Genomic DNA, 20,960 nt, shown 5'->3' on the forward strand with positions numbered 1-20,960 from the left:
CACCCTCCACTCCCCGGCTGCACCTAGAAATTCTGTCCATAAAAATTATGAACAGAACCGGTGACAAAGGGCAGCCCTGGCGGAGTCCAACCCTCACTGGGAACGAGTACGACTTACAACGGGCTATCCGGACCAAACTCCTGCTCCTTTGGTACAGGGACTGGACGGCCCTTATCAAGGGACCTTCCACCCCATACTCCCGGAGCACCCCCCACAGGATGCTCCTGGGTACCCGGTCATAAGCCTTTTCCAAGTCCACAAAACACATGTGGACTGGTTGGGCAAACTCCCAACTCCCCTCAAGCACCCCAGCAAGGGTAAAGAGGTGATCCGTGGTTCCATGACCGGGGCGAAACCCGCATTGTTCCTCCTCGATCAGAGGTTTCGACTTTTAGCCTAATCCTCTTTTCCAGCACCCTGGCATAGACTTTCCCAGGGAGGCTGAGGAGTGTGATCCCCCTATAGTTGGAACACACCCTCTGGTCCCCACTCTTAAAAATAGGGACCACCACCCCGGTCTGCCAGTCCAAGGGCACTGCCCCAGATGTCCACGTAATGTTGCAGAGGCGTGTCAACCAGGACAGCCCTACAATATCCAGAGCCTTATGATATCCCGGGCGGATCTCATCCGCTCCTGGAGCTCCGCCGCCGGGCAGCTGTTTCACTACCTCGGCAACTTCTGCTCCGGAAATTGGATGGTCCTTGTCATCTGACTCTGTTCCACCTTGAGGATAGGTGTTGGTAGGATTGAGGGGCTCCTGGAAGTATTCTTTCCACCGCCGGACAATTGCCCCAGGAGACGTCAGCAACTCCCCACGCACCCCCCTCCTCCCAAAGTCATTGGGAAAACTCTTGTGACAGCACCTTAACATTAAACATGCTAAAGGAGCTCCAGTGTAAGGTGATGGGCCTTGGAGTTACATACACATTAATTATGGATAAGAGAGTAGTTTGGTTGTATAATGTATACATTTCACTGTTACTAAATGATCCAGGATGCAATTAATCTCGTTAGATAAGAACTTATACAGTCATCTTTTCCTAATGCATTATAACCTGTTGTTTAAATCCCCCCCCCACACACACACACACACACACACACACACACATACAGTGAGAAGGTGTGAGAGTAAAACGCCAACAAAATGAAAAGTGCAGGACAAACCAAGAAATCACTGCAGGTTATTTTTTTGCATGTCACAACCATTCTCAGTCAACAGTGAAGCTCCCAGCAGACTCAGTATGAGTGGGCCCTCAGTAGGAGGAGGAACTCCCCCCCCCCCTCCCCCCCGGATCAGCCAGTGTGAGAGCAGAGAAGCTCACCGCTCCTCTGCTGTATTAATGAATAGCCCATCAATAAATGATGAATGTCAAACACAGCGTGCTGTTTGGCCTGCGAAGCTGATGTAAACTAAAGGTCACAGCAGGCCAGGAAACACGATGTGGCATGGCGGCAAAACACTGCGAGGGGAGTCGAGAGGATGTTAAGAGGACTCCACAGCAAATGTCACTTTGTCCTTTTAAACTCTTCTCAAAATGTGGCGGCGGTCATTTAAAAGGCGGGAGCAGCTGCCACTTCTTAAGCCATCCTCTGACATTTGGGATTCTGGGCTGCATGCCCTGCACTAGTACAGGAAGTGGGATGACAACAGAGGGTATCCTCTTAGACAAGGGCACATGGGGAAGGGATACAGAGGGATACGTGCTCTGCACCCAACCCCCCCTTTCTTTTTTTTCTACAAAATTACAAGATTATATTAAGCAAGACCTTGTTTGGTTTTTGGGTTTTTTTAATCATTTTTTGACAATTGAACTGATACAGTGGATGATAGCGTCCTGTTACAGAGGCTGGAGCAGGTCACTGGGATTAATGCTGGGTGAAAGAGGAGGAGAAGGAAAGATAGGACGGGGGAGGGAGAGAACTTGGAACTTGGTCAGTGCTGCCAGAGGTAAGCGTGCAGAAGTCTTTATTCTGAATTTTGACGGCAGCATCAGCGCAGTGTTCTTCCTGTCAGAACACAAATCACAGGGAATTAGCAATAATACATCCAAAAAGTTTTAAACAGATATCTTCCCGGGAGCTTTTTTATTTAGTTTCTATAAAGGACCTAAGAGAGGAATGTGACTGTAACAGATGCTATATAAATGAAGCTTAATTGGATTTAATTCTAATGACTTACAGTAAAGAAACAGGTAAAGATGTCCAATATTCAGAAAATGTGACATCAGCTGTTTTTCAGTTGTTTACAATTGTCGTTCCAAACCCATATTGTGTGATTAACTGGCCTTCTAATATCTGTGGGAAGAGTTCTTTCTTTAGCCAGTTTTACCAGCTGGAGGTGAGCGAGTGTGACTCACAGCTATTATTGCTTCAGAAGCCTCGGTGTGTAGCTAAAGCCCACAACTGTCCACACTCACTAGGCCGAGCACATTCGGAACAGTCCAAAAACATCATGACTACTTCCATTTCACAGACACCAGGAAAGACACGCGGTCTTTAAAATCATGGAAGGCCGCGGCTGCTGCACCCTCTCTGGATCCCTTGACAGGAAATGATCCAGCTTCTCAAAGCTCTTGCTAATAACTGGAGTGAGTGCCACGCCACAGTGTGAAGAAAGGCCTGTTCCCACAGCCATGGAAATGGTGCTTTTCCATTTTGATAGCCTGCGATCTGTGCTTTTACATCTTGGAACAAAATGTTTCAGCTATTATATTTGCATTACTCTCAAAACCCAATGCACATCATCTCTAAAGAATAAACAGGAAGTAGAGAAAATGTGCTATATTTGTGAGGACTGAGATCAGCGTGTGTTTGCAAACTGCAGTTATTACAAGACGACAGAGCCTCTGTGTAGTTAATGCCTAAAAATATAAAGAATTTATTTGCTTGTACATAAAAATATGAAATATTTATTTGGCTTTTTTAGAGGAAAGAGTGAAAAACAGAAAAAATGGAGCGAAGGCAGAAGTAGTGAAGAAAATGCCTGCTTCAACTGGCTGACACAGTTGCTGATGCAGCACTTTTCAAACAGGATCCTGTTACATTTAAGTTCTTTTATTCAGACTCACTACAGGTTATTTGGATTCATCTCGTCTCCTTAACCGCTTCATCCCTCTCGGGGTGCATCGAGCATTTGTGGGTTGGGTACCTTTCTCAAGGGTACCTGGGCAGTGCTCTGAAGCTGTTCTGGCCCCTCCCCCTAATACCAGAACACCTTCCATGTGTTGTCTGCCCTGGGACTCGAACCGGGAACCCTCTGCTTATGTTCCATCATTGATAACTTCCCTAGATGTGTTGCGACCATCTGATCACTGGGTGTAAGCACTGGTTATTGGTCTCCTGTGTGCCAGGAACCCAGGAAGATAGCCAGACAAATTGAGTTAAAGTTCTGTGCGCTGGATGGGAAGATCGCTGTAAACACCCTCTGGCAGCTGAGCACTGCAGGACTCGGGAGCATCGACCCAGACAGCCTCGCAGAGACACAGTAATGAGGGAAGGGTGGTTATGTGGGACGCTGTGGGCACTTTCTGAGTTCAAATGTCCTCATCTCAAAGGGTGACGCCTCTAACACTGTAAGAAATCAACATACACAGGGGAAGATTCAGGTGAAATGCATGAGTGGGGGTGTTTTCACGAGGAATGGTTACATTTAAAATGGTGTGAGCGGTTAACGGGATCCTGGCGCTGTGAGCGTCATGTTGTCCTATAGTTCCGTCAACGCCGAGGCCTTGACCTCTTCTTGGCCAGCGGTGCGTATAAGTGCTGCTTTGTCAGCCCGCAGGATGAGCTGTGATTGCTTCCAGCTTCCTAACTGTGTCATCTGCCAGCAGGAGGGAGCGTGATGAACACAGAAGGTGCTGAAGCCACAAGATGGAAAAATCCTACGAGTGATTTTAAAGCTTGCAAATGAACTAGTGCCCGGATATGAGTCGAAAAAATGGCTGTGAGGACTTAAAAACAGAGACTAGAACCCCTATTTGTTAGCATTTGCTCTATTTTTTCCCCGGTCACGTTGTTTGCTGCTCGACAAGGAGTGTGTCCCGTCAGCCTTTGACTCTCCTCTGACTTGTCAACACTAACACACACCTCCCTCCTCTTGCCAACTGCCAGGGCAAATGAGATGGTTGGTTGGTCTTGGGTTTGGATTACCACTCTACAACCCAAAGCTCTGAGGCTGCTGCTGCCCCCCCACCCCCCACCCCCCTTCCCCCCACACCACCCCCTACTCCTCCCTGTCTGGAGGTGTTAGTATCACAGTCAGGGTTTAGTCATGTTTGCAGACGTCTGAGTTTGTGTAAATATATTAACTAGCCGTTTTAGCTATCTTCTGTACTGTATGGCTCACTAAGAGCCTTGCATACAACCCTAAATAAAACCTCACTAACTTGCCATCATTAAATATCAATAAAGTCAGTTTAACTTCTGTCGGGTAAATGAATCAAATTATTTTTCATTTTTCTTTAATTATATCAGCAGGTATTGAGAAAAAGTAAGGACAAACTTATGCGGATTTAGGGTTTTTTTGTGTCCCTTGTGTCTCTGAGTGATCAAGAAGGTGGAATTTTCAGTCCCTGCACACCCCCAATCACCACTTGGTCTCCATTGTCGGGAGTAAGTCGGCTTAGTTCCCAGTTTTTCAGCAATCAAAAGCAGGAGGCCAGAAAAAGTGAGATTTCTTCCTTTTTATATGCCTCAAACCCAATTCTGTGGATTGCAGCAGCATCAAACGTGCAGGGAAACCTCTTCAGGATGAAACCACTACAGAAGAGCTCAGCCTGATGCTGCAGCTGCTGAGGTATTTAACTCCTGAATCACCCCGGTGACTCGTCTGGCCGTGATGGACACACACACTCACGCACACACGCACTCACACACCGCTTGATGACGGGAGTGTCCACACTGTCCCTGCACTTGCAACACACTGAAGTTCTTGTTGTGCATGGAAATTTAAAACAAACAGCGCCAGCATGCACGGCTCCACATCCCAGCATTTGCCTTTCTGGATCAGAAACTTAAAGAGCATAAACAAAACACACACACACACACACACACACACACAGCGAATGAATTACATCATTGCAACCACCAACATATTTAGCTCCTATAATGACTGACAGTCCTGTGAAGTTCTGGATCCAAATGCAACAGCAGCAAGTACAAATATCGTCTTACAAATAAAGAACAATAATGAACAATAAAGAACAAATAATGTTAATAAAGTACCGTAATTAACCCAAAGAATAAATGAATCCAATTGGGACGAGGTGAATAACACATTACTATGGCCTTTGGGCTGAAGTAATTCATAAATTTAATGAACAAAAATGTCATCACTTTTGTGTCCACACACACACACACACACACCACACACACACACACACAGAGCAAATAAATTACATCATTGCAACCACCAACATATTTAGCTCCTATAATGACAGTCCTGTGAAGTTCTGGATCCAAATGCTACAGCCGCAAGTACAAATATCGTCTTACAAATAAAGAATGAACAATAAAGAACAAATAATGTTAATAAAGTACCGTAATTAACCCAAAGAATAAATAAATCCAATTGCGACGAGGTGAATAACACATTGCTATGGTCTTTGGGCTGAAGTCATTCATAAATTTAATGAACAAAAATGTCATCACTTTTGTGTCCACACACACACACACCAACACACCCACCCACACACACACACACACACACTGTCACATCAAGGACAGCCTCTTCTCCAGCAGTCCTCAGGCTGTGTGGAACGGTGCTAGTGGAAAGGGCAGCGTGACCGGCTTTCCAAGTAAAGTCTTTGCCCTCCATCTGGCTATTGTCAACATGGCGAAACCCAAAAAGTGCTGCTCATGATAGCAGACATTTCAAAAGAGACAATAGTGTTCTTGTGTATGACAACAACGTATGGCTGCAGGAAGAGGTAGAAGAATAAACACATAAGATTTGGGTCATATGGAGAAGAAACACCAGAAATGTCTTAAAAATGAATTTTAGTTCATTTTCAGCCTTTCGTTTATGAATCTAAACCTGAAACCAAATTTGTTTGAGTTGGACGTCGCCCATACTCGGTTTGGGGCAGCCCACACGCGTGCACGGAGCGCTCAGGGTGGCGTGGCGTGCTGGCAGGACGCCGTCGACACCTGCTGTGGCCACAGCAGCCACGTTTCTGCTTTCGTAGGAATCATTACATGTGACACGAACAGAGGGAGGGAGTCACACCTCGTGCACCCAGCACTTATCTCCTTGGCAACTATCTCCACACGGTTCGACGTGCACGAGCTTCTCTCTTCGTGCTCTGATATGCGGAGATCCAAAGTTAATGTGTCTTTGAATTCCGTCGTTCCTTCCGCCTGGCTTCCCAAGTACAAGGTGCCCCGTCTACATGGACAGAAGCGTGCACGGTGAACAAACCATTATTTGCTCAATCAAATCAGAGGTGATGACGTGCACGGTTGGAAAAACAACCGATATTGACGGAGATCTGTAATTGCAAAACTGGGACCTCGAAATTTCTTGTGTGGTGTTTTTTTTTTAATACCAGGCACTTCAGCTGCTGTCTGGGGGGGTGGAGGTGGGGGGGTGCGGAGGGGCAGCTGCCACACAGAAAGGCCTGTCAATCAAACCCACCCCTCTGGTGCCTGACAAGGTCATTAAGCATCATGTGACATCCTCATCCCCACATCAGCATGTTAGCATGTATGCAGATTCTCCTGATCTCTAAAAGCTAAACTTCAAAAAAAAGAAAATCAATCACAGACTGGGTCTGCGAGAACAAACAAGTTTCCTGGGTCAACGGACAATTCTCCGAGAGTCCGGTCCGGATTCAGAATTCCTGGTTCCATTTTGCCAGTCAGCTGAACCAGATCTATTTTTGCATGTTCCTGAACCGCAGGGTCCTCTCACATGAATGAGTGTGCAGAATATGTGATATCATCAAAGTGAGCAGAGCAGAAGAGAGAGCATCCATCCACAACAACAACAACAACAACAACAACAACATTCCTCTCTGTTCATTGAATTACATCAAAGGACTTCAGAAATGATCTTTTCAATAGAACTGATGATGGAAATTCTCTTTTCATTACTTTAATTGTTGAATGATGTGAAAAAAACTGGGTGGATCCCAGCCAAAAACTGGGTGGATCCCAGCTAAAAACTGGGTGGATCCCAACTAGCCCAGCTGGATCAGGAAGAAGGCAGGAGTGAGCAGCTCATTGTGGGGCCATGTGTCATCATTGGTAGCTTGCTCAAGGGTACCTTGGCACCTGGGTGTCTGCGAGCGTAAGGTATCGGTAACCCCCCCCCCCCCCACACACACACACACACACACACACACTCAAGACCAATATTGACATTTTGGAACAATATAGAAGCTATGTTATAATTAGCCACCTTGGGTAGTAGCTCCTCCAGCCATTATTATATTTGAGGATTATCGTTTATATTACATCAATTTGCACATTTCCCAGTATATAACAATTTGATGTTGTTGTTTGTTTCAGGAGGGAAATACACAGTTTCATCCGATTAACACCTGACCTTTGCTGACGACCGCCGGGGAGGGACACAGGCAAAGGTCAGAGAGGAGTCATCACGTGGTTTATGACATGTCGTTATCAGATGGAGCGTATGCACGTTCAAACCATTCTGTCTGTGGGACGCATCTTTCTACCTTTCATCCCTCTGCTCCTCACTCCAGAAGAGATTCTCTTTAATGACGCCGGGTTGGAAACCTGAGAGGACAAAAGGAGACGCTCGGGGTCTGTCATTTACTGATGCTGCACATGCCAGGGCAGTAAGTGTCTCACCTCCGTACGTCGGTCCCTCTAAAAGCAGGATTTGAGCTTCAGTGGAGGAAAATCTGAGAGCAATAAATGTCCCCATCAGTTCTCCTCCAGTCTGGTAGACGTCAGCTCCACAGGAGCTGCAGCAGGCTGCTCTGCAGTCGCTCAAAGATCCCCTGTTAGTAATCACAACACCGTCATGCCTGGCAAATGATGGTCTAACCGGAGTGTGTGTGTGTGTGTGTGTGTGTGTGTGTGTGTGTGTGTGTGTGTGTGTGTGTGTGTTGTGTGTGTGTGTGTGTGTGTGTGTGTGTGCATGTGCGTGTGTGTGTGTGTGTGTGTGTGTGTGTGTGTGTGTGTGTGTCAGGAGCACAGACATGTGAGTGTAAGATGGATTGAAGTGGTGATTTGGAGGGGGCAGGATACTCTCCCCTGCTGATACTAGTCAAAACAATTCTATTATTCTTCTCCCCACTCCTGTCTTCCTCCTCTCCTGTCTTCCTCCTCTTCAGTCTTCCTCCTCTTCAGTCTTCCTCCTCTCCTGTCTTCCTCCTCTCATGTCTTCCTCCTCTCCTGTCTTCGTCCTCTCCTGTCTTCCTCCTCTTCAGTCTTCCTCCTCTCCTGTCTTTCTCCTCTTCTTTTCCTCCTCTCCTGTCTTCCTCCTCTCTGTCTTCCTCCTCTCATGTCTTCCTCCTCTCCTGTCTTCTCCTCTTCAGTCTTCCTCCTCTCTGTCTTCCTCCTCTCCTGTCTTTCTCCTCTTCTTTTCCTCCTCTCCTGTCTTCCTCCTCTCCTGTCTCCTTTAAACCGCTGCAGTCCTCGGAAGGTGACTTGTTCTTTAGCAGGGAAAAATAGCTTCTATCAAACAGCGCCCTCTGGTGGTGGACTTTTGATACCTTGCAAAACAGGCAGATAAAATTCAAGATTTAAGATTCAAGATTTACTTTATTCATCCCCGTAGGGAAATTGAATTGTAATAGCAGCCTAGACATGGAGGGATATAACTGTAGTGTATTGACACAAATAGCAGCAGGTGTATTTACAAAGTATAGAAATAGAATAAATAAAATACAAATAAGATTAGAACGGAGGCATAGAAATAAAAACAATAATAAATTATAAGCATATTTACATAAATATAGAATAATATAGAAATCAAATTACAACATAAACATTAAACAATTATTGTAATTAAATGGGTTTGGAGGGCACCTGAGCTGATGCATAAATCCAGTCAAGAGAGCTCAGCTCTGACAGAGAAGGATGAATTATACATTCTAACGACGGACGGCAGGAACGACTTCCTGTACCGTTCCTTAGAGCAGCGAGGCTGCAGGAGTCTGCTGCTGAAGCTGCTTCTCAGTTTGTCCACTGTGTTATGGAGGAGGTGGGAGGGATTGTACAGTATTGTCCGCACTTTTAACACCATCCTGCCCCTCACCAGCTTGTCCAAGTTTGCAAGTTTACAGCCAACAACAGACCCTGCCTTTTTGATGAGTTTGTTAAGTCTGTTGGCATCCTTAGCTTTAATGCCTGCTGCCCAGCACACTACAGCAAAGAAGATGGTGCTAGCCATGACACACTGGTAGAACATGTGGAGCATCCTGCTGCAAACACTGAAGGACCTGAGTCTCCTGAGGAAATAGAGTCTGCTCATGGCCTTCTTGTAGACAGCATCGGTGTTTGTGGACCACTCCAGTTTGTCCAGCTGAACACCCAGGAACCTGTAAGATGGGACTATTTCCACATCTTTCCCACTAATGCAGACTGGGGAGGGTGGGGACTTGCTTTTACTGAAATCCACCACTATCTCCTTCATCTTGGTCACATTGAGCTGCAGAAGGTTCTCCCTCCTCCACCTAACAAAACTCTCCACAAGGTCCCTGTATTCATCCTCTTGTCCATTCTCCACACATCCAACTATTACTGTGTCATCAGAGTACTTCTGGAGGTGACATGTCTCAGAGTGGTACTGGAGGTCAGCTGTGTAGGTGGTGAACAGAAAGGGGGAGAGCACAGTTCCTTGGGGAGCTCCTGTGTTGCTCATCAGGGGGTCACACACAGCTCCGCAGTCTCACAAACTGTGGTCGACCTGTCAGGTAGTCCTCGATCCAAGAAACAAGGGGAGCATCCATCTGCATCTTCTCCAACTTAGCCCTCAGCAGTCTTGGCTGGATGGTGTTGAAGGCAGAAGAGAAGTCAAAGAACATGACCCGCACTGTGGTGTTTAGTCTGTCCAAGGAGGAGTAAGCCCTCTTTAGCAAGTATATTACCGCGTCATCAACCCCCACCTTGGGCTGATAGGCAAACTGCAGAGGGTCCTGAAAGGGACTCACCAGAGGTCTGAGGTGGGACAGCACCAGCCGCTCCATGACCTTCATAATGTGGGAGGTCAGTGCTATTGGCCTGTAGTCACTTGGTGCCACAGGATGGGTCTTCTTTGGCACCGGGACCAGGCAGGATGTCTTCCAAAGCACTGGGATCCTCTGAAGATGAATGCTCTGGTTGAACAGGTGCTGCAGTATTCCACACAGCTGCCTGGAGCAGTTCCTCAGCATTTGTGGGCTGATGCCGTCCGGTCCAGCAGCCTTTCTCTGGTTGAGCCTCTCCAGCTCTCTCCTCACCTGGCCAGACGTGAAGGATAGTCCTGTCGGGGGGATGGGTGACATGTTGGTATCTATGTAGGGTGTCAGCAGGGGGGAGGGGGAAGAAGTTGGCAGAGGTGTTCGGGGCTCTGGGAGGTGTGAAGGGGACCCATTGTTATCCAGAGGAATATTGGGACAGCTGGGGGAGGGGGAGCTAGAATCAAACCTGTTGAAAAACTGGTTCAACTCATTAGCTTGGTCCATGTTCCCATCGGCTGAGCGTATTCCTTTCTTCTGGAATCCAGTGATTGTCCTCATCCCACTCCAAACATCCCTGGTCTGGTTCCTCTCCAGTCTCTCCTCCAGCTTCTTCCTATAGGCGTCCTTGCTCTCCTTCAGACTGCGTTTCAGTTCCCTTTGTACTCTCCTGAGCTCAGCCGGGTCTCCAGCAGTGAAGGCCCTCTTCTTCTCGTTCAAAAGGGCCTTCAGGTCACTTGTCACCCATAGATAAAGAGTGTTAGATAAAGACTGGTGAGTTCAAGTTTAGATTAACAAGCAGAAGTGATCACACGTGTGTGGATTGAACTTCTCTCATGCAAGTGAGCATTCAGAATCTTTAAATCCATTTTTGTCCATGTTTTTACGCAAAGACACCTGCAAAAAATTCCCCATTTGTCCATGTTGGCAAAATATATTAAAGACAGGAATCACCCCCACACCACATCGAAACTGCCAAGACTTTGCTAAAAAGGTCAGTGGACTCAAACTACATCCAGAAGAGACTATGGTATCCAAGATGTCACGTCACTCTTCACGTGCATCCCCACCGCCAGCGCCATAGACACCATCCACAAGCACCTTCTATTGGACAAGAATCTTCCAGAAAGAACAGCCTTAACACCGGCCCAAATCTTCACCATGCTGGACCTGTGTTTGAACACCACCTATTTCCAGTACAGAGAAGGCTTCTAAAGGCAGAAACATGGCTGTGTCATGGGCTCACCAGTATCCCCCATAGTTGCCAATCTATACATGGAGAAGGCGGAATCCCAGGCCCTGACATCCTTCACAGGAAATGCACCAAGCCACTGGTTCAGATATGTGGACGACACCTGGGTCAAAATTCAAACACAAGAATTCGAAGCATTCTCAAATCACCTCAAGACGTGCCACCTCTTCAGGTCAGGACTCAGCAGTCCACTTACACTTAAAGGAAAGCGGGCACTCCTTCGAGGACAGCCAAGTACGGGTACTGGCCAGAGAAGACCGCTGGTTGGAGAGGGGTGTCAAGGACGCTATCCATGTGGAAAAACCATCCTTAAACAGAGGTGGTGGCCTGAGGCACTTCCTATCACCCACATACAATGCAGTCCTCCACTCCTTCCAACAACAAACCAAAGAGACCTGGCTTCAGGAGGAGGAGTATGTTAGCTTAAATAAATCTACTCCTCCTACCCATCTTAATTATCATATTCCTCGTGTTACTGGTCAAGGAGGGGGAGTGGCAGCAGTCTACCACTCCAAGTTATTAATGAATCCTAAACCAAAATATGGCTCCAGTTAATTTGAAAGCCTGACTCTTGGCATCACCCATCTGAACTGGAAGGCAGAAAAGCCACTTTTGTTTGTAGTTGTATATCGGCCCCCTGCTGGATGAACCAAATTAACTGCAACCTCTGTATGCTAAAAAATAAATACCGTATTTTCCGGACTATAAGTCACACTTTTTTTCATAGTTTGTCAGGGGGTGCGACTTGTACTTCCGAGCGACTTAAATAAATACATTATTACAGAATTTCACATGTTCGTTATTTTCACTGACAACCACAAGGGGGCGCTCTAGGCGTGTGTACTGAAGAACGAGTTCCTTTAGCGACGCAGAAGAAGAAGCGGTGCTTCGTCTATGGAGTTAGACTTGATTGTTTAGTAAACTTGCTTGGATGTTCTTTATGCTATAGTTATCTGAATAACTAATATGTTACGTTAACAAAGCAGATACGTACTCAGTTCGTTGTGGGTCATGTAGCTGAATTTGTTACGTTAGCATACCGTAACCCTATTGCTAATCCATGCTAATTGCCTTTCAAGATGAAATGTATGTACTTGGTCTCGGATTTTATCAAATAAATTTTCCCCCAAAATGCGACATTGTCCAGTGCGAATTATGTATCTATTTTTCTTCTTTATTGTGCATTTTTCGCTAGTGCGACTTAAACTCCGGAGCGACATATAGTCCAGAAACTTGGGCATCCCTTGACATTTGGAAGATTAACTATTTTATATAAAAACATTAACTTTATAACAGGGGGTTTGGGGTCACCGTATTTAGTTAATTTTGTTCTGGAAATGGATGCAATGAAAACACACATGCTGATCAAATTCCAAATTTTGCACGGAAATCAAAGGAAAAAACAAAACAAAACACATTTGCGCAGATTTAATGCATTTATGATCAATTTAGTAAAATAAGTGGAACAACTGATTTCTTTCTTAAAGAAAACGTTTGAAACTGATGTAAATTTTGGGATGTTTTTCATCACATTATAGGGTGTTTAAAATCTTGTGTAACTCTTTATACAAGTGAAGTATTTTAAGTACGTCATTTCATCACACAACTCGTCTTTTTGAGTCTCGTTCAGAAAATCTGACCGGATTTAAGGCCCTTGATATGTTGTAATACTCACAAGTGTCCAGTAGGTGTCAGTGTTGCCACGACGGTTCCGCGTCCGTCGTTTTAATACTCTATGTCTTATCTAAACTAATCTAATTTGTTGGCCTGTATTTTCATAACTTGAAATTATATAGTTTGTAACCTTTTTAACCCTCACGGACCCCAAGCCTACTATAAAACAATTATTTATGTGGGTTTTATTATTAGTTATTAATTATTATTTATTATTTATGGGTTCTGGAACAGAGACTGTTGATGTTTTTCAAAGTTTACTCTGGTTTTCACTAACCTGGTTAACTTGGTTAGCTTTTATACCCTTTATTTAACTCCGCCCTGTGAGTTTCTCAGTTTTGGGTCTTTATATTGCTTGATTGATTGATTTTACTGTTTTTACGTCACTACTGGTTTGGGTCGACTGTGTGTTTGAGTTGCCCGTGCAGGTGTGCATGTGTTTGTGCACGTCTACGTCTGCTACACAGACTGCTCCTCTGCTGCTGCTCCTGCTTATCCACCCGATCCAGGTACCGGCAGGAGTCTGATCCAGAGATGCGATCGGGTTCTGGAGCCCGGCTCTCGGTCGCCCTGGAGACAGAGAGAGTCTTGGAGCGGTCGGAGTCTTGGGCATACGGGTGCCGTCCCTCATCTGTCCATGTTTAATTCAACCGGAAATCTTCTCTCCACACATGATGGAGATGGTCCGTGACAGTTCTGACCCATTTGGAGACCTGACGTAAGGCGAGCGTGAACTCCTTCCCCTTGTTTGACCTCGTCAGAGACTGGAAGAGCTGGAACTCAGTCAAGCTCCTTTATTGAGCACCAGGAAGACCTTCAACTCAAAAATGACCCTGGTGACATTTTGAAGAGGGACCAAGAACTTTGAACCCCTCCCCTCCCCGTGCCCCACCGCAGCACCATTTAAGTGTTCGTTCACCTGTGGCCAACTTAAAGACCCTTTTCGTCACACAGCAGCAGGAGGAGCACCGGGGCCTGTAGGGTGGCCTCGGTGGAGTCAGGGGGGGAGGGCTGGTGAACAAGTACCCCCCACCCCACCCCCCCCAGAGAAGCCTTTTAACACACACACCATTCCCCGGCAGGTCAGGCCGAGGTCTCCAGCCTTTCGCACGTCTGCTGCTAATGAGGTTTGAAAATCTCTGGGCGAGGTGAAGGGAGCCTGACCCCCGCTCAGAAGAACGGAGGCTGGGAGGCGGGGAGGCAGGCAGGGGGGGGCCACGGCGGCACTGCTGCTCTAATCACTTCTGACGTAAACCCACAGAACAATTTGCAGGAGTCTGGATCTCCACACAGAGGAGTGTGTGGACCCCAGTTTGACCTAACCCCCCCCCCAGACAGGTCTCAAATGTGGGTTCTGTCTTAATTTATTTAACCTGACGTTTGAGAAACGCTCTTTTAAAACGGTTCATTTACAAATGCGTAGTATCTGAGCACATTCGTTTCGGACATCTTGAGAAGAATTGATTGTTATTTTTTAGACAAATGGGAAGCCGGAACAATTCCCTTCACCCCTCTGTGTTGGCCAGGGCGTCGAACCCTCAACCATCAGTGGGAATTCATCTTTATTCACAGAAATCCCAACGCTTTCCACCCCTCTTTGAGAGAAACATGTACTCATATTTTATTTGAATTCATCTGAACTCCAATCTGAATATTCTTGTCTGATTTGATTGTAGCTGATCAATAACGACCTGCTAATGATGTGTAGCAGGAACCCGTCCTGCTGTCGAAGCTATTAACATTTGGATGTTTTTATTTAGATTGCTCAGTCCCCTGTGGACGCGATAATAGCTAAAAAATAAAATTATTTGGGGGGGGGCAAATTTCTTAATGTGCATTAAAGCGAATAAATGAATTATTCTTGATGATGTTTCATGATTTCCCAGAGGGGAACGAAAACCAAAGGACATTTTCTTTTTTAAATATTCACGTGACACGTGTGATGCTGAGCGCACGTGGGAGGATCAACTCATGTGAGCGGAAAACCTCCATTTTTAGAGAATCAAAAATGCCCCGAAAAAGGCGGGTTTGATCAATTGGCCTTTAAAAGGCCTTTTAAACCTCATTTAAAGCTAAAACTATTTTAACAGCCATTGAAAAAATCATTAAATCAATAAAATCAATCAATAAAATTAGCATTTGCAGTTTTTTTAATGTTGTAATGACCAAAAATATACATTATTATTTAGTTTAATTATTTTCTTTACTAGCCTCTAAAAAAAACCTGCATACGTCATTAAATCACAAATCTAATTTTAATAAAAACGAGAAATTCTAACGTGCTATTTCTCACACACTCGCCAGCTTCTCACCTGCTCGATAACACACTCCAGTCACCTGTGGGGGGTGTGAGGCGTGCCGGAGGAGGAGGGGAAGCGGGAGGAGGAGAATCCCCTCAAAATGGTGGGAGTTGACCATCAATAATAAATAATCAATCAAAGAATGACTAATTCTTCTGCCGGTAAGAGCGGATTAACAGTGAATGGCTGCTTCATGACAGTTTTTTATTGAGGAGATTCAAGTTGGGCTTTTCCATTTTTAGAAAATAAACCAATGACAATATTACAAATAAGGAAATTGTTACATCATTCACAGGGTTACAATCAATATACATTTGTACAGAAATACAGGATCTGGATCACAGTAGTCTGAACCGGCTCTGGTCTAAAATGTTGGCCAAAGGAACAGGATAAGGGGGCCTGTGTGAAGATCTCCGTCCGTCCCGGGCCAGGGTCACAGTGGTCGTGGGGAGGGGGGGGGGGCAACGGGGGCAGCACACAGCCTGACAGGGGAGGGGGGCCTTGACAATAGCTCCATCCAGCTGGGTGGGCAGCGGTGGTTTGTTCTGAGCACCTCTGCAGCTGAAGCTGTCCACCCCCCCACCGCGGCAGCAGGGGGCGCTCCAGTGCTGCCGCTCATGGAACAGGAGCCATTTTCAGAGCTGCGCCCCAGGGGGGCAGTTTGATCCAGCCCGACCCAGACCCAACTGCTTCCCCTTGTCCTTCACAAAAGGGCACGTGGTGATTTTTCTAACAACTCTGCTGTGAAAGGAGGAGAAATTCCAGCAAGTTTACTTGGAAAACTGGTCGGTTAACAAAGTTTCGTTTCATTTACAAAGGAGAACTGTAAACTTTACAGGAGTTGGGCTTCTGTTACTTGTTGGGTTTTTTTAAAACAACTTTACAATTGTAAAAAAAAAAAGAAGAAGTTTCTTTTAAAATTATTATTCAAGGGAAAATATACGATTCAGTCCACGACTCCACTGTGCACGTTCACGGCGAGTGGATCTAGATTTCCCTGTGATGGAGGATGGACGAGCTGCTTTTTGCCCTGTGGAAACCAGGTTCACCTCAAGCGAACATGAAGCCCGATTTCAGAGATATTGTTTAAGAGTAAGCAGCACATGAAAGGTCCCTCACAAACATCTGCTTTTTTCCTTTTGGAATGGCTCGAGCTTTGGTCGGAATAAAGGCCCCCAGCCTGCTGATGTAAAGGAGATCTCTCCTCGAGGGCTGCAACAGTACGTCTCCATTGGGCCTCTGAAGTTAAATGGCACATAAATACTGCGATGATCCTCCTGAAGCATCTCACATCCCAACGGAGCCCCTGCAGAGGGCCACAGCAATCCCCTGGCCACCCCAAGGGTTCACAGCCTGAATTAGTTTGTTGCGTCGAGCTAAGTGGAAGGCTAATCGCTCGAGTAGTAGCTAAAGTCTTGGCAGTGTTGAATGAGCTTTAATGAGCGTGGAGAGCATTTAGGTCCCAGCATCGCTACGCAGTCGCCTCCCAGCCGTGAGTCTCCTCCTCTGGTTTCACACGTCAGAAAAGCTTCCAGGGAAATATTCCGGCAACAGGGAAGGACCCTCCTGACCCCCGAACGGAGGGCCCACGACAGGTAACGGCTGGGTTTTCTCTGTAGCCCCGCGTCACCGGCTGCTCCTGAACCCACCCAGGCTGGGAGCCGGGAGCGGCGCACAGGTGTGTGACAGGCGACCCAGCCGGCGGGAGAGCAGCCACGCCCACACTCCAACCATCTAATAAAGGAAGGTTCTGCTCACGACAGGAAACAGACCAAGGAGACCGTCGATGTGGAGTTGTGCAGGTTCCAAAAGGTCTGATGGAAGCGCCAGACTTTGTTAGAATACAACAGATGACGTAAAGGAGGGAAAAAAAGCGGAAAACTAATGAAAAATATCCATACGGAAGTTCTAAATCCTTCTTTTCTTTAGCTGAAAGACTAAAGGGTGGATCCCAAGTGGATCCCAAGCTCTCACCAAACCCAAGTGGTGTGAAGTGAACCGCTGAGTCAGCATGCTATCAAACACGGGCTCCATGTGCACGTGAAGGACAGGGCTTACTGCATGTGCACCATGCATGGAAACAGTAGAACCTGTTTCATGTGGTTGGAATCTGCCCAGGAGCTCATTTATTGCCCCACATTTTTTCTTTTTTCTTTTTAAATTTTATTCATCAAAATAAAGACAGCGAACGAGCCCCCAGTCATGCTGCGGCAGCTCACGTGCACCTGATATGTACAGTACAGGATCGTGATGGGAAACCTGGTGGGGGGGGGGGGTCGTCATGAGAGGAAGCACAGCGAGACGGGCTCTTCATCAAGTCCACACACACCGTAGAAAAAATGGCTCGCCATGAAGGACAAGTGTCTTTTTCTGGAGCGCCGCCGGAGGACAGGGTGGACGTCTGCCTCATTTCCGTGTCCTCGCCCGCGGTCGCCCGCCGCAGCTCCTGCTTCCGTCGCTGCAGTTTGTCCTCCCGGAGGCGTCCGGGCCTTCCGTTCTTCCTCTGCCCTTTTGAAGGGTAGCATTTGAAGGGTGTACACCCCCCCACCCCCCCACCCCAGAAACTTAGACACACCCTTTTTGCAGTTTATACTTTTAAAAAATTCTTTACAAAATTATTAGAACAATTAAATCAAAAAAGCAACTTTCACCAACAAAATAAAAATGGGTGGAAGATTATAAAACGCCTCGCCGGTTGATTCAGACCCTCCGCCCCCCCCCCCCCCCACGATGAATCCATGACCGTCCGCAGCTGATCCGGGAGAACCGAGACTGTGGGGGTGTGCAGGGGATGACGGGGGAAGGGGGAAGTGGACTAAGGTGTGTGTGTGTGTGTGGAGGGGGAAGAAACAAATCCTCCACACCCAGTTCTCCCCCCCCCCCAGCTCTCCTGGGAGGGTCAAACCTCCACCGACTGGATCTGGTTCATCTGTGCACGCATCATCTGGACACTGTTGAGGATCTTCTTCTGGTGGCCTGCTAGCGTCACGCCGACCCGCAGGATATCCCTGTGAGGACAGACAGGCGCAGGTGTTAGCCACCCACCCCCCCTATCGCGGGAGGAAGGACTAGTTTAGACTGGTTAACTGAACTTGTGGCAGGTTTGGGAACAAGTGAACCAGAATAAGAGTGTTGCTCTGCCTCAGGAACGCCAGGAGATGGAACTACACATCCCAGATTTAATGAGTTACATCCTTTTAAATTTGGACTGAAATATTTACTCTAACTGAGCTCGTGTAACAAGGTGACACCTTGAAAAGTCCAGTGATGAAGACCAGGTAAAGAAGGACGCAGAAGGACGAGCAGAGGACGTGGTTCTATGTCTGGTTTTTAACGTGTTAGCATTCACGTGTGTGGTTAATCCCGTTTGGCAGGTAGTGAGGGAACATTTAGGAATTTAGTAACATTCCTGTAATCAAGCAGATCCGACCAGAGGCGGCTTTAGTCCTCGGCTCATCGCTACTTACTCCATGGTCATCTGGGACACCACATCAAACGTGGTGAAGTCCGCGCTGGCAAAACTGTCTTTGTACTGGCCCATCTTGATCGCGTCCAGCCACTCGTCCACGGTGCTGAAGCTGGAGAAATCAGGGATGCTGCGGTCCAGCAGGGGCAGATGAACTCTACGCAAGACCAGAGCAAATTCATCAAGACTCAGAGCCGTCCAAACACATTCATCACGGTGCTGTTTTGGTTTTTTTTCCTCCCAGAATGATACCAGAGCGATGCACCACCAGCGTGGCTTATTCATGGACCAACATTTTCCAAAAGGGTTCTTCATACAAGCATTTTTGTAATGAAGTGACATGAAGCTAATATATGCAGTCAGTGCCCATGGGAAACCTGGCCGGAGCTCAAGCGCCGGCTTCACCACTAATGACAGTGCAGACAGGAAAGCCTGGTTCTGCGAAGAGATGAACGCCCCGGACAGAAACCTCGTAAAAGTGCTTTGTTTTGAGCATTGCGCAACGCTTTCTCTCCAGGTTTCAATCAAAGGATTTGATCTGTCAAAGCTAAAGACCCTAATTTACATAGCTGCACGGCGCCAGGAGAAAAGGGGAGACGTTGTGTTCAGACCCGAATGAGTCAAGCTACGGAGAGGAAAATAAATTTCCGGCTGAGGAAATCAGCCTCGTCTGACAGACAATCGGCCAAAATGTTACTCAGTCTAATATGGACTCGCTTTGAACTTCCCTCCGAGGATAAATGAAGATTCGACACGCACCCAGAAGACAGTGGGGTCATGGCCTTCAGTGTGTTGGGATTACGGATCATCTTGTCCAGGTTGTTGACGATCTGGCTGAACTTGGGCCGGTTGTTGCGGTCCTTTTGCCAGCAGTCCAACATGAGCTGGTGTAGCGTGCTGGGACAGTCCATGGGTGGGGGCAGCCGGTAGTCCTGCTCAATGGCATTGATGACCTGAGGGGAGACGCACAGATTTCAAAAGGGTCACTCACATGAAGAAGGTCTGGATTTTTGGGTTATTTTGAAGGGAAATGCGCCCTCCCGTGGCCGTGATGCGTCACTGCACATTTGATACTAATGGATGACGCTTTTGCTAGCGGTTAGCCGCCAAAGCCAATTAAGCTGAAGCTGGATTTGAATAGTTTTTTCATATTCGGCCCATTTTACCCGTAATCTGGTCAAAGTTTGATCAAAAGAGTTGTGAGATTCATTTGCTAACCAAGAGTTTTGTCAAGAAGAAAATGTACAGTCACTTGCAAACTAAATATAAAGTTAAAATAGCATAAAAAAAGAAAGAAAATAATGTTAATAGTGTTTAAAATGATGATGAGGATGCGACGGTCTATGCTCCACCAATACTTTAGCGAGTCAGATCCTAATTTTAGCCCCGTCCGTCAGCCGTGCTCGGCAGGATCCAGCCGACCCGTCTCCCTGAGACAGGGGCAGGGCGGGGGTCAGATCAGCTGCCAGCCGGGGTTGGTTTTCACACTGTTTCTCACACAGTCGGTAACTTTTGCATTTGCTAAATGAGGTTTCGCTCTAGAATGACGTTAAATTGTGTTAGCGAGCAGCTGACAGCGCCACGAATCAACTCTGACCTGAGTCAAACACGAGGAGAAAGACGGTCCAACTGCCTTGGCAGAATGCAGAAGGTATAGAAATATTCTGAAAATGTCAAAGGATGTGATGAATTCCACACCTAACATGTACAATCCCTTGCATGTGGTCACAATACCCAGGAAATATTCCCCCCCCGTACTGGCTGTAAGGACAGCTTATCCTGTCAGAAAGAAAGTGGGCTGAAAATGACTCAAAACAACCACCTGGGGGTGAAACTTTTAATCTACAGGAAGTACATGAGTGCGTTCCCCAATCACTGGATGGGTTCTTCGCGTAAGGAGACGTTAAACGCTGGTCATTGGAAGCGTCGCTCATATTCCAACAGCCTCGCCTTTCTGCCAACAATGACTTCATCCATGACCTTTACAAAGTATTTAATGCTCAGACTCTCTGTCGACCTACATCGGGGCCGTGTGGGACTTGGCCAGCGATGTCGTTGCACACAGAGGTGGTAAGCGGTTCACATCCCGAGGCAACCCAGAGGACATGTGCGATGAGGACGCGTGATCCTCGGCTCA

The 20,960-nt window shown here is 46.8% G+C and overlaps 1 protein-coding gene and 1 long non-coding RNA gene across 6 annotated transcripts in view; both read right to left on the reverse strand.

The window, feature by feature from the left end:
* Positions 1 to 958: 958 nt before the first annotated feature.
* On the reverse strand, positions 959 to 8,066 carry LOC130524831 (uncharacterized). 2 transcript variants are annotated; one of them, XR_008950257.1, is made up of 3 exons: positions 7,817 to 8,066; positions 7,681 to 7,741; positions 959 to 2,008 (listed from the first exon to the last, which is right to left on the reverse strand). It is a non-coding gene; the product is annotated as an uncharacterized LOC130524831 (long non-coding RNA). The 2 variants fall into 2 exon arrangements; XR_008950258.1 differs by having other exon boundaries at positions 7,548 to 7,741.
* A 7,478-nt stretch (positions 8,067 to 15,544) lies between these two features.
* Positions 15,545 to 20,960, reverse strand: part of ephb2b (eph receptor B2b) — a 79,454-nt gene continuing 74,038 nt past the window's right edge. For all 4 annotated transcript variants that reach the window (XM_057029516.1, XM_057029514.1, XM_057029515.1 and 1 more), the window contains exons 14-16: positions 19,583 to 19,776; positions 18,825 to 18,980; positions 15,545 to 18,365 (exon numbers count right to left, since the gene is read on the reverse strand). In XM_057029516.1, the coding sequence (XP_056885496.1) occupies positions 18,257 to 18,365; positions 18,825 to 18,980; positions 19,583 to 19,776 (459 nt within the window). In that variant the 3' untranslated portion in view covers positions 15,545 to 18,256. The remainder of the gene's footprint in view (positions 18,366 to 18,824; positions 18,981 to 19,582; positions 19,777 to 20,960) is intronic.

The sequence above is a fragment of the Takifugu flavidus genome, chromosome 4 (assembly GCF_003711565.1).
Source record: "Takifugu flavidus isolate HTHZ2018 chromosome 4, ASM371156v2, whole genome shotgun sequence".
Taxonomy (NCBI): domain Eukaryota; kingdom Metazoa; phylum Chordata; class Actinopteri; order Tetraodontiformes; family Tetraodontidae; genus Takifugu; species Takifugu flavidus.